Here is a 14,034-nt window from a genome sequence, read left to right as displayed (position 1 = left end):
AACACGTGAAGGGCCGTCCAGGATTTCTATATGTTACAATTCTCATTTGGCTGGTCGCGCCCTCCTCCCTACCCGGAGTGGTGTAGGAAAACTGATCTGCTCGCAATTTTTATATATTGCCTAATTTCAATATTTACCTTTGCTGGCTCCAGCGGGGGAGCTGTGGCTGCTTTCCTCTCCGAACTACACGGAAATACCCGATCTCAGTCGGGTCCGATCTACTGCGCAGGCGCCGGAAACTTGCGCCTGCGCAGTAGAGCAGACCCGACGGCGATCGGGTATTTCTGTGTAGTTCGGAGCCGACAGCCGTCAGAGCTCCTGCGCAGGAGCCAGGAAGGTAAATATTACGTCACGGCTGCACGGAGGGCTGCAGCGAGACCCCCGTGGGACAGAGGACGGCGTGGGAAGCCTCATTAGGATCCGGAGGCTTCCCCCACCCGAGGTGAGTACCCCCCAGGGGATTTTTCGAGGTTACAGATCCTCTTTAAAGCGTATCTGAGATGAAAAACTAACTATAACAAGTAACTTGTCTATATATCTTATCTAAAGTTTGGATAGTTTACACAGCAAATCCTAGCTGCAAACAGCTTTAATAGAATATGATTATTTCTTCCTGTGATACAATGACAGCAGCCATGTTATTTGTAAACATTACACAGAGGCTGGAATATCTGCATCTTGAGCAAAAAAACCTAATCCCCCCCCTCCTCCTCCCTCTGGCTAGTAATACCTCCCCCTCCTCCTGCCCAGACTGAGCTCCCATGAGCCCTTGCTACTGTCTGAAAGTGCCTTGGCTCTCTGAAAACCTGTAGGCGTGGCTTGTTTAGTTTATAGGGAATTAGAGTATTAAAACAAAAACAAAAAAGTATTTGGCTCGAGGAATACCCTATAAGCAATTGGAAAGGAACACAATTATGCAATGAGTAAAAGTTCATCTCGGATCCACTTTAAAATAGGATCTGCTTCCACTTGTTGAAAAACGCAGATCTGCTTGCAGCGGAACACTAGATGGAACGCAGAGTCTCAACTTTGCTCATTTTCCCAGACCGGAGATGAAAATGTGTCCAGTGAAAGCCTATGGGAACGGTTACTGTCTATTCTCACTAGGCTAGTTGCCGCATCCCCATTGCCCGTTTAGATCGCTGCCATGACATAACACTTGTGTCCCGCTGCCTATTGCTGCCGCTCGGTTCCTCGTACACAGCCCGTTGGCTGGTATTAGTATGGGGGATCTCCATTGGGCTCCAAAAGACCAATGGGAATTCTCAGCAACAGGTAGAATTCTCATTGGTTCATGTAGGACCAATGTAAATTCTCCCTGTTAGGGAGAATTTGCCTGATGCAGCCTATGGAGAGCCCCATGCTTCTGCTGGCCTCTGGGCTGAATAGATGGACCTAACAGTGGTGGCGGGACAGGTGAGCGGTGATGCGTATGGGCGGACGTGATTGACGCGGAGTGGATGGGAAAATTGTTGCAAGTGGATTCTAAAGGACTGTATGCATCCACCTAGTGGATGCGCTTACCGGTTTCGTTCTGCATCTGCTCTAGTGTGAACCGGCCCTAATGGTGATAGATGTTCAGTACTTAGACAGTGACGCACACTAGGGTGTACCAGCAATGACTTCACTTGCACACATGACATGTTAAGCTGAGAAACTGTAATCCATCAAGATAAGAACACCGAAATCTGAGAATAACCATCACTGTGCAGCTTGTAGTCATCCTGTAAGAGGAAGAGAGTGAAAATGGTAGGAACTCGGGGGAATTTTTTGCCAGTATTGTTCTTATCTGAAACGAAGCTTTGGGATGACTTTCAGGGTCCACTCACACTATGGCGTTGTGGCAGTTTGCCGCAGCTTAACGTTAGTCTAATGAAAGTCTATGGGTAAATTCATATTATCCACGGTGCACCAGAAGTCCTCAATATGCCGCACTTCCAAAACGACGTTACTGCGCGGATCTGTGTCGACGTGTGGCAGACTGGAAGTCATGTAAGTCTATGGTGGCGCGTGTATAAAACCTGCCGCAGGTTTTACGCGTCGCCCATGCGTGAAAGTGTATTTTCTACGATACGCTTCTGCGCACATCGATTGACTGGCAGTAAGTGAGCGTCACTGGGTATCAACATAGTAATGCAGTATTCCCTGAAGCCCTGTTTTTGGCAATACGGCTGGAGAGCCGCAATGCTGACACCAGTTTGCAGTGTGTGTGTGTGTGTGGCTTAAAAGCCACTGGGATTGATCATTTAGCACCGGGGTGCTGCTTTAATAAAGCAGTCCCCGTATTTTTAAAGTCAGATATACACATCTGATAGTGACTGTATATATGATGTGTACACAGGAATCTCTTATATATACTAAATAACATCTATGCTGTAAGTATAAAGCCTGATGTGTAGCTGTGTCACTAATAGAGATGGTCAATGAGATGGAAATAATTCTGCGTTGATTCTGATTTATTCAAATGTATGCACTCTGTTTGCTCATGAAATCAAATAATTTGATATGTTGTTAAAATTTGGTTTGGTGACTACGAATTAAATGGTACCTGAGAAGGATGAAAAGAAAAGTTTTATACATACCTGGGGCTTCCTCCAGCCCCCTTCAGGCTAATCAGTCCCTCGCTGGTCTTCACCACCACCTGGATCTTCTGCTATGATTCCCGGTAATTCAGCCAGTCAGCGCAGTCCGGTCGCATGCTGCTTCCACAGCCAGGAGCGTTCTGCACCTGCGCAATAGTGCTGCGCAGGTGTAGTATGCTCCCGGCGACGGAGTGTGTGCATGCGCACTACGCCAGACTAGCTCAAGTACCTGGACTCATAGCAGAAGATCCAGGTGGCGAAGGAGGACAGCGAGGGACTGATTAGCCTGAAGGGGGCTGGAGAAAGGTCTAAAACTTTAATTTCATCTGTTTCAGGTTTACTTTGTTACACCGTAGTACTAGATTCTACATATGCACTCCCCACAGAGCTGCAGGGAATCCACTGAGAATGTTGTGCACATTGAACACAGAGGTGTTGTCTATCATCCATAAACCTGGTTCAGATTGTGCATGAAGAATGTGTAATAGAGGAAGAATCCCCTTATTCCCCTGCAGAGTACCTGCACATCACTCTTACATGTACCCACAGTTACATTGCCTAGGGCCTGATAGATGTTCTTTGTTCCGGTCTGTACCTTTTACAAGTACTCTTACCAAGGACTAGTTTTAGTCTATGACTAAAGGGAATACATATAGCAGTCTCCATATCCTTCTCACTTCAGTTGTCTTTTAAATTTCCTAAGCGTTGGCAGTTAATAGACGAATTTCATGTTACATACTTTCAATCAACAAGATTGTAATATGCAAATTAGAGGAGTCAGAGTCGGTGGAATCCTAAACTCAGTCGGAGTCGGTGGATTTTTGTACCGACTCCACAGCCCTGCAAATATAGATTTAGTCATTCTGGCTACATTTTTCCTCCCACCTATAATGAATTATATTAGGACAGCAGTTACCATATTTGCCGCTGTATAAGACTCTCCGGACTATAAGACGCACCTAGGATGAGAGGGCAAAAACTCGGGGAAAAAAATTAATTAATAAACTTGGTTAGTCCATGTTCTAGGAGCGTCTTGTAGATGTTCTCCCCCAATTGCTGTCGTCCTGTGTCCCCTTCTGTCCCCAGTATTTTCCTTTCTGTTCACCCTTTTTGTCCCCTTTCCCATTCTCTTCCCAGTGTGCCCTGTAAGTGTTCACGGCCCCCCCCCCCCCATGTGGTCTGATCCCTGCCCGCGGGTGTCTCTTCCCCCCCCCCCCCCCCTGGTGTAATTAGTGTAGCGCAGTGAGCGCTGCTCCCTCTTCGCTTCCCCTCCCCCTTGTATCTCCACTCCTTCCCCCCCTGGTGTAATTAGCAGGTCAGCGGGTGTTGATTACCTAATCCAGCAGCTCCTGGTGATCGCAGACCTGTCTCTTCTCTCACTGATGACGTCACTAGGGGGAGCCCCGAGAGAGGAGACAGATATGTGATTACCGGGAGCCGCTGGATTAGGTCATTAACAGCAGCTGACCTGCTAATTACACTGGGTTGGGGGTGGGTGGTTGAGCACCCACACACTAGGAGAGAGAACAGAGAGGGAGCGGGACTCACTATGCTACACTAATTACATGAGGGAATCCCTGACATGGCAGCAGGTCAGCGCTTGTAATTTGGGGATTCCCTGCATTCACTGTATGTCACATGGCATTTTTCTCCCCATTTATGGGGGGGAAAAAGTGCATCTTATACGGCGGAAAATACGGTATACTTGTCTTAAAGGGAACCAGAGACGAAGCACCCTCATGTATATTACCATATATATCAGTAGGAACATTAGAGAAAACACCTACCCTGCTCTCTTTCATTCTTCACTGTTCAGCTTGCTTCTTATCAGCCCTGATAAAATCCCCGACTGAGCATTCAGTCTGGCTTTGTTCAGGAATCACTATAGCGGAGTCTGTGTTCTCTGATGACTTTTCAAGCCCGAGGAACCACCTTCGCCAAGCAGCGGTTAACTCCATTGTCCTCACGCACTCCTGCCTGCCATGTGATGTCATGTATGTGCCACTCCCATTGTCTTGCCCCCCCCCCCTCCCCCGTATAGCAACAGATCGCATTGTCAGCTACACAGCTAACTTTGCGTCTGGCAGTGTTGGCCCAGCGATGTTGTATAGAAGTGATTGGAAAATCCAGGGCTGTGGAGTCGGAGCCATTTTGGTTACCCGAAGTCGGTGGTTTCGTAAACTGAGGATTCGGAGTTGGAGTCAGAAGATTTTTGTACCGACTTCACAGCCCTGGGAAAATCAATCAGAAAAATGTTCAAAATTCAGATTGGACCTGTTGGAAATAATCTGATCGACCTGTCTATCTGATGGGAAATTGCATGCACAAGGCCAGAGCTGTGTATTTATCACATGTAAACAAATGCTTAAGTTCTTGTTAAGTGTTCTCTCACCCAGATATTTGCATACAGAAAAGATAAGAAGGCACTTTTAGGGCACGTTTCCACGCATAGAAAAAAACACCTGCGGAGGCTGTCATATTTATTTCCTTTTAAACAATACTAGTTGCCTGGCAGCCCTGCTGATCCTCTGCCTCTAATACTTTAAGCCGTAGCTCCTGAACAAGCATGTAGCAGATCAGGTGTTTCTGACATTATTGTCAGATCTGAGAAGATTAGCTGCATTCTTGTTTCTGGAGTGATTCAGACACTATTGTAGCCAAATAGATTAGTAGGACAGCCGGGCAACTGGTATTGTTTAACCACTCAATGACAACTGGACGTTTTATAAACGTCCAGTGTATTTGTGGAGAGTGCACCATCAGTTTGTTAGTAAATGAGGCATATATGGTATCATTTTTAACCGAGACGAGTTGTAGAATACATTTTGGTGTGTCTTAAAGCTTGGGCATACATCACATAAAAACTAGGTATGGACAAACTCAATCCAACATAAAAAAGTCATTTTCTAATAATATGATCAAATTTGGCATATGTAGACATATGTAGTAACATTTTAACCGTGATAAGTAGCAGGGCTGTGGAGTCGGAGTCGTGGAGTCGGAGCAATTTTGGGTGCCTGGAGTCGGAAAAAAATGCACCGACTCCTAATGAATTTGTAACTAATTAAAATAGAAAATATGATAAAATGTTCTATTTCTCAGATAATAGTCATCACAAATAATGTATGTATACAGTAATAGCTGTGCTCAGTCCACAAAAATGAAATAAACCAATCAAAATTAGTTACTTGTGCTGCTTCAATAAAGCAGTCCCCGTATTTTTAAAGTCAGATATACATATCTGATTGTGACTGTATATATGATGTGTACACAGGAATCTCATATATATGTTACTGCCAGAACCCGAAGTTTGGCCACTTCTAGTTCTGGCCGGCCACTTCGGGTTCTGGCCGGCCAATGCGCGAAGTGGCCTATGCGCTGCGGCCAATGTTAGAAATGGATTGATTCCTCTGAGGTTAATGTATCTTCTGCGCTAATTTATTGCAATTCAGCCGGCGGCAATGTAACAATTCAAGCCGCCGGCTTTTTTTTTTCTGCCTCTCTCTCTCTCCTCTTATGGGCAGCTGGCGGGGGACACGCGTGTCCCCCGAGAGTCGTTCGTGGCGCCAGGGCAGCAGAGCGGGGAGGCTGCAGACATCGCTTCTGCCAGCACCCGCTCTGCAAGAACGGCAGGATAACCCTGCCGCGACGAACGACTCCGGAGGGGGGCCACGCGTGTCCCCGCCGGCTGCCCATAGAAGAGCGAGAGAGGGGGGGGGGGGGGGAGAAGGAGAGAGAGGCAGAGAAAAAGCCGGCGGCTTGAATTTTTACATTGCCGCCGGCTGAATTGCAATAAATTAACGAAGTTGTTATACGTTTGGCCGCTGCGCTGCGGCGCAGAAGATACATTAACCTCAGAGGAATCAATCCATTTCTAACATTGGCCGCAGCGCAGCGGCCACTTCGCGCATTGGCCGGCCAGAACCCGAAGTGGCCGGCCAGAACTAGAAGTGGCCAAACTTCGGGTTCTGGCCGTAACATATATACTAAATAACGTCTATGCTGTAAGTATAAAGCATGATGTGTAGCCGTGTCACTAATAGAGATGGTCAATGAGATGGAAATAATTCTGCATTGATGCTGGTTTATGCAAATGTATGCACTCTGTTTGCTCATGAAATGAAATAATTTGATATGTTAAAATTTGGTTTGGTGACTACAAATTAAAGGGTACCTGAGACAGATGAAAAGAAAAGTGTTATACATACCTGGGGCTTCCTCCAGCCCCCTTAATGCTAATCAGTCTCTCGCTGTCCACCTCCACCAACTGGATTTTCTGCTATGAGTCCTGGTAATTCAGCCAATCAGCACAGTCTGGCTACGTGACGCTTCCACAGCCAGGAGCATTCTGCACCTGCGCAATAGTGCTGCGCAGGTGTAGTACGCTCCCGGCGGCGAAGTGTGTGCATGCGCACTACACCAGACTGGCTCAAGTTCCTGGACTCATAGCAGAAGATCCAGGTGGCGGAGGAGGACAGCGAGGGACTGATTAGCCTGAAGGGGGCTGGAGGAAGCCCCAGGTATGTATAAAACTGTAATTTCATCTGTCTCAGGTTTACGTTGTTACACAGTAGTACTATACATATGCACTCTCCACAGAGCTTCAGGGAATCCACTGAGAATGCTGTGCACATTGAACACAGAGGTGTTGTCTATCACCCATAAACCTAGTTCAGATTGTGCATGAAGAATGTGTAATAGAAGAAGAATCTCCTTATTCCCCTGCAGAGTACCTGCACATCACTCTTACATATACCCACAGTTACAATGCCTAGGGCCTGATAGATGTTCTTTGTTCCGGTCTGTACCTTTTACAAGTACTCTTACCAAGGACTAGTTTTGTAGTTGTAGGCTACTTGCACACCAAGACGTTGCGTTAGGTGCTACGGTAAAGCCGCATAACGTGCACCTAATGCAACGTATGGTGCTGCAAGAGAGGACGGTAGAGTGAGCCGCGTTAGGCGGCTCTATCCCTATAAGGTCTCCCAGAGTGGCGCTGATTGGCCGGCGGGACCACGTGATGCGGAGCAAGACACTCCGCATCACGTGGTCCCGCCGGTCAATCTGCAGCTGCCAGTGCAGTGAATATTAAGTAGCCATGTGCGCGGCTACTGTAGCTGCATCTCCCCGCCTCCTCTCCGACCCCCACTGAGCATGTGCAAACAGTCTAACGCGGCTATAGCCGCTCTAACGCTGTAGCATGCTGCACTTTCGGCAAAACGTGCAGCGTTACATGTAACGCAACGTGGGCTGTGTGAACAGCCCACTTGTGTTACATTGCTGTGCGTTGGGGGAGCGTTACAGGCGCACTAACGTGCGCCTGTAACGTCTTAGTGTGTAAGCAGCCTTAGTCTATGACTAAAGGGAATAAATATGGCAGTCTCCATTTTCTTCTCACTTCAATTGTCTTGTAAAATTCCTAAGCGTTGGCAGTTAAAGCTGGCCACTAACGGTCCAATTTCTAGCGAAAAATCGTTCGAGCGATCAGAAATTCTGATCGGATTGGTTGTAAATAATCTCCATTGGTGGACACAATCGATTATGAACGAGTGAAAAAAATTTCGCCGAACGAAAATTTGGATTTTCTTGGTGGTCGTGATAGATAGGAAGCAAAGATTGGTTAGTTGATGGTGTAGTGAACGATTTTTCGTCCGATCAGAATTTCTGATCGCTCGAACGATTTTTCACTAGAAATTGGACCGTTAGTGGCCAGCTTAAGAAACGAATTTCACGTTACATACTGTTAATCAACAAAATTGTAATATGCAAATTAGAGGAGTCGGAGTCAGAGTCGGTGGAATCCTAAACTGAGGAGTCGGAGTCGGTGGATTTTTGGACCGACTCCACAGCCCTGATAAAAAAGACACCTTTATTTTCAAATACAACATACATTGTGCTAAGAACATAATCTAAATATTGTTATAACCAGGATGAATAAGCAAATACAATTAGTGGGTGTAACTTATAGTTAGCACTGTTTATTGTGAAGCTATAATGGATGTAATTTTTTTTCTCAACTTTTCCTTTTAAAATGCATTGAAAATAAGGTAATTACTAAACAAAATTATCGCACACTAAAGCTTAACTTGTCCTGAAAAAAAAATAATATATAGATCATTTAGGTGTGATTAGTAGTAATAAAGATATTAGCGAATGAATGGGAGCAGTGCTGATATGTGAAAATTCATTTGGTCCTGAAGTGGTTAAAAGGAGATAAATATGGCAGCCACCATATCACTCTCACTTCAGTTCCCCTTTTAATATAGGGATGATGTTTACCTTGCTGTTATTTCTACGTCAGACTCACATCTGCTCTTACGTTTAGGTGGACACACTATACATAAGGATGACGCAGGGGGCGGAGCTTGGCCGGGATTGGCTGGCGCTGCAGAAGGAGCTACAGAACTCTCTGGAAGCTCAGAAGAGACAGGCGGTGCTGGTGGAGAAGCTGCAGTCCAAGGTGACTGACACAAAACTTTCATGTGTGTGTTATGTGAGACATGGTGCCATAAATAAGCACCATCACGGAGTCATTGTTGGAAACTGAGAAGCCTTCTGTGTGATTAACAGACTGTGTGTGTACATATAGGCAGTCCCCTACTTACACACAACTTGTTACAATGTTTCACAGGACTGTGGAGTCGTTACAGAAATCATCCAACTCCACTCCGACTCCTCAGTTTATAAAAACTCCAACTACAGGTACCCTAAAAGACTCCGACTCCTTAGTCAAATACTTACCCGGGCTGTGGAGTCGGTACAAACATCATCCGACTCCTCAGTTTATGAAACCTGCAACTCCAGGTACCCAAAATTGCTCTGACTCCACAGCCCTGTTTTTTCATACATAAAGTTTTCTCCATGTACAATATGCACATTACTATTGTATTAACTGCTGTAAGTAGGTTAAAGGATACCAGAGCCGAAAGCACACATGAGAAACAGGGAGCAGGCATGTATGGTGAGCTGTCCTGATGCCCACCGCCCCTCCCCCCCCCCCCCCCCCCCCGTTCTCCTTTCTGCCCTTCCGCTGCTTCTAAAAGCCCTCCGGCATCGGATTGGGGCATCACCGGGCCTTTGCTGGCCCGACTGCGCTTCTGAAAGCATCATGTGCATGACGTCGTGCACAGAGCGGTCGCGGTCATGCGCTGTAGGACGCATGCAACAGGGCCGGCTGGTGGGTAAGTGGTGGGGGGAGATGGTACCAGGCTTACAGGTCTATCACATACAAAAATGAATACAGCTTAGAAATGATGTGTGTGTATTCATTTCAGGATGCAAAGCAGCAATGTGAATATTTTGAAAGGAATTCATCTGTTCTGTACCTACCTGTGTTACAAAAAGCAACAATCCCAGAGCAGAATTACTGCTTGTGCTTTGACACCAAACAAAGGCATTTTGGATTGTACTGTATAATCTGAATATGCAAACCTTCTGGACTGAACGAGAATTTAAACCTAAGAGGAGGGACATTTTTTTTTCTAAAAGCATTTACTAGCAATGCATTTTACAGTGCTAATGCTTATAGAACACAAAAAAAATGTTGTTTTTTTTTGCAGCAAGAGTATTTAAAGAGAATCTGAACTGAAAATAAAAAGTCAAAATAAACATGCACAGGTCATACTTCCCTCCCATAAATAAATGTAGTCTTGCTCATCAATCTTTCTCCTCTTCTGCATCCCATTTGTCCACTGCAATCAATGCATTTCTCTGTCCTCCATTTTGAAAATGGCCATTACCCCATAACATCTTTCTGGTCAGCACACTGTTAAACTGTTATATCGCCCACTTGAGCTGTAGGGAAACATGGACATTACGTTTCACATTCAGTTGTAACTGACAGCAGCTGATATGTAACTGAGAGCAACTCGTATATTTCAATTCTGACAAAATCTTGTCAGAACTGGTAGGGTTCACTGTAAGAAGAAAATGATGAGCTTCTGAGAGGAACTGACGGTGAGGTAAGTATGTAATATTCATTTGCAGCTACATCATGTGTTTATTTTAAATAATTTTTACTCAGTTCAGGTTCCCCTTAACCTTTTGGGGCCCGACGTAGTTTGAAGCATACGTCCAGCAAGGGGTGCTGCCTTCCTAACTGGACGTTGATTCAACGTCTGCACTAACGAACCATCCCGACGTGATCGCGTGCACGGGAGAGGAGAGATTAAGCTGTCATATGACAGCTGACATCTCCCCTCAGTGATCAGCAGCCATATGGCGTATGGCTGCTGATCACGTGATCACTATGATCGCCGACGGGTCATAGTGATCACGTACAGAGCTGCGGGGGGGGGGGGGGGGGAAGAGGATCCATTCACCTTCCTGCTGTTCCCCCGACGGTCAACGCTCTCCTCAGCCGGCATCCCTGCTGTATTGACGCTAAGTGCCGGGTCCCGGCTTGATGACGTCATCAAGCCGCAACTCGGGACATAGTGTCAGTACGAGTTCGGAAGCCAGAGAGAGTGGAGGTGTCTACAGCTGCTCATCGCTGGAGCCTGGGAGGTGATTAAAGTCTGCCAGCAGTATGGGGGACACCTAGCCACCCAGGGGGGACCAAACCTACGCGCCCGCAGTAGGGATTCGGCTGCCTGACACCCCCCCCCCCCCCGCCCTGCATGTAAAATGCCTGGTCCTTAAGGGGGGTAGGCAGCCGGTCCCGAATGGGGCTGTCTATTATGGAGGCGTGGCTTCAGCAGAAAGGGCAGTCTGCTTTCTGAGGCACAAGAGGAAAGGGCAGGGCCTGAAATGTTTGCCCTTCATCTGTAATCTTGTGGTACTACAAAAATGGCAATATTTTATTATCTTCCTGATTGAGTCAGTACTGCATTTGTTTATAAAGGTTTCTCTATTGTGCAGGGGCCTCTGTTGCACTGCGATATTATGTATACTTTAATTGTAAGTGTTTGCATTATTCTGTTCCCTCTGCTAGGTTGTACAGTACAGGAATCGCTATCAGGAGCTGCAGCTGAGTCAGGAACTGAGCCAGGTAATATGAGACAGAGAGAGACACACACTCTGGCTTCAAATCTTCAAGCATTACCATCAACAGCTGACTTTACCGGGCACTTAAGAAAATGTCAATTCATCAAGGCTGTTACCGCATGAAAAGCTCAAATTACAGAGCAGTGAGGTAAATTACCGACTTGTGCGGTAAATACCTCAAAACATGTCAGTAAATGTCAATTCATCAATGTTACAGCAGGCGGTAACGCACAGAATCATGTGCGGTGATTGCCTCCAGCTCTCCTCTGTCAGTAACCAGCTTCGAATGCCTTCTGTGTGGATATCCCTCTGATTGATAACCTCAGAGAGCCAATAGGGACAGTTCTCTCCTTTGCCAGCCCCTGTCTCCTCAAGCAGGCTTGGCAGGAGGGTCTAGTTTCACTCCCCCCCAGGCAGTGAGCAGAGAGAAAAGGACAGTAGATATTTTCCTTCCACCTTTCGGCAGTGTTAACCCCTTCAGTTCCTGCTTCAATTGCAGTGGAACTAGTGGGAAAAATCACGTAAGCAGGGCATGTGTAGTGCTTGTTGGCAGTTCATGTAAGCTGTGGCAATTGAATAAAATGTTAAAAGGACACCCGAGGCGAAAATAAACTAATGAAATAGTTGTATCTATCTTCCTTCTCCTCAAAATGACTTTAAGATATTCCAGTTTTATTTTATGTTTAAATATACTTTTTAAGTTTTAACACACATTCATTGAAGTACGCCAGAGCTAATATCTATGAACTATTGACCTTTTTCATCTCTTTCCTGCTCTCAGAAGCCATTTTCTGCTAGCTGTTTTATAGTTGGAATTTCTTATCAGTGAGGGTCACACTGTAGTCACTTCCTGTCAGGACTGAGTCAGCCACTTACATACCTGATGCTTAACTCTTTCAGGCAGAGAAAGGAAAAAAGGAACAAAGCATAGTTATTTGTGTGCTTGGCACTCTACATACCGATATCTATCTTATCATGTCACATGTCACCTCGGGTATCCTTTAACTACCTGAAGACCGCGTCACGCCAATGTGCATGACTGTGGCGGCAGCCCCAGGACTGCCTAACGCCAATTGGCCTCAAGTCCTAGGGCCGGCTACTGCAGGAGATCGTGCGCATCTCCTGCTTGGGAGGCGAAGCTCCGCCCCGCCTTCAGTCTCCCAGCAGCGATCACCACTCGGGAGACTGTAAGACGGCGAAATGCCGTCTATTTACTGGGTACAGCGCTGCGGTCTAAGGCGGTGCTGTACTGGGGACAGCCGTGAGACACGGCTGTCCCCCTGGGGCTCAAGAGAGAGCCGATCACTGTGATAGGCTGGCCGGGGGAAGGATGGTGGGAAAAATACAAAAATGTATAACAAAAAAACCATAAATATTAGTAAAAAAAATAAACATCTGGTGGGCGATCAGACCCCACCAACAGAAATCTCTGTTGGTGGGGAGAAAAGGGGGAATCACTTGTGTGGTGTGTTGTGTGGCTCTGCAGCTTGGCCTTTAAAGCTGCAGTGGCCCATTTCGGTAAAAATGGCCTGATCTTTAAGGGGGGTTTAGCATTGTGGTCCTCAAGTGGTTAAAGGTAGCCATACACTGGTCGATTTGCCATCAGATTCGACCAACAGATAGATCCCTCTCTGATCGAATCTGATCAGAGAGGGATCGTATGGCTACCTTTACTGCAAACAGAATGTGAACCGATTTCAGCCTGAAACCGTTCACAATCTGTTGTGGTGGTGGTGGTGCTGCCGCCGCTCCCCCCGCCCGCCCGCATACATTACCTGCTCCGCCGACGCGACTCCAGTCCCCAGGTCACCGCTGCTCCGACTCCACTCTGGTCTCCAGGTCCAGCATGCTTTACTTCTTCCTGCCCGGCAGGAAGTTTAAACAGTAGAGCGCCCTCTACTGTTTAAACTTCCTGCCGGGCAGGAGGAACTGAAGCATGCCGGAGACCAGCGCGGACACGGAGCAGCGGTGACCGGGGGTAGTCGTGCCGGCGGAGCAGGTAATGTATGCGGCTCTGTTGCGTCGGTCGTCGGGTACTCGAACGCCGCTAGCGACGTGCTCCCTACCCGCGGCCGATTGACGGTAATTTTCAGCACGGAGCCATCGACGGGATCGGACGAAATGGATCGAAATTCGGCGTGTAGCGCGAACAATTGGCAGCAGATTCGATCCCAGTGATCGAATCTGCTGTCGAAACGGCGGCAAATCGGGCCAGTGTATGGCCAGCTTTAGACTAATGAGTCAGAACAGATTCAGAGCGAGCAGAGGCAGTATAACATGCACATCTAAAGGGATGTTGGGGATGCCTCTTTTTATTGTAATGCCCTCACTGCATGGAGAACCGTTACCGAACAAGGATTTTGTCAATGGGCTTCCGTAAATTACCGGACCTGTGAAAATATTGATGAATTAACACACACAAGTCTAAAATACCGAATGCTGTACTTTAACGGCTTGCTTTTTGTTA

General features: G+C 46.8%; 1 protein-coding gene across 3 annotated transcripts in view; it reads left to right on the top strand.

Annotated features, from left to right (window-relative positions):
- Positions 1-14,034, top strand: part of LOC137534985 (centrosome-associated protein CEP250-like) — an 88,079-nt gene that overhangs the window by 16,375 nt on the left and 57,670 nt on the right. For all 3 annotated transcript variants that reach the window (XM_068256743.1, XM_068256742.1, XM_068256741.1), the window contains exons 2-3: positions 8,908-9,042; positions 11,515-11,571. In XM_068256743.1, the coding sequence (XP_068112844.1) occupies positions 8,929-9,042; positions 11,515-11,571 (171 nt within the window). In that variant the 5' untranslated portion in view covers positions 8,908-8,928. The remainder of the gene's footprint in view (positions 1-8,907; positions 9,043-11,514; positions 11,572-14,034) is intronic.

Source organism: Hyperolius riggenbachi, chromosome 10 (genome assembly GCF_040937935.1).
Source record: "Hyperolius riggenbachi isolate aHypRig1 chromosome 10, aHypRig1.pri, whole genome shotgun sequence".
Classification (NCBI taxonomy): domain Eukaryota; kingdom Metazoa; phylum Chordata; class Amphibia; order Anura; family Hyperoliidae; genus Hyperolius; species Hyperolius riggenbachi.
The sequence above is the reverse complement of the archived record's forward strand: the minus strand, read 5'-3'. Positions and strand labels throughout refer to the sequence as shown.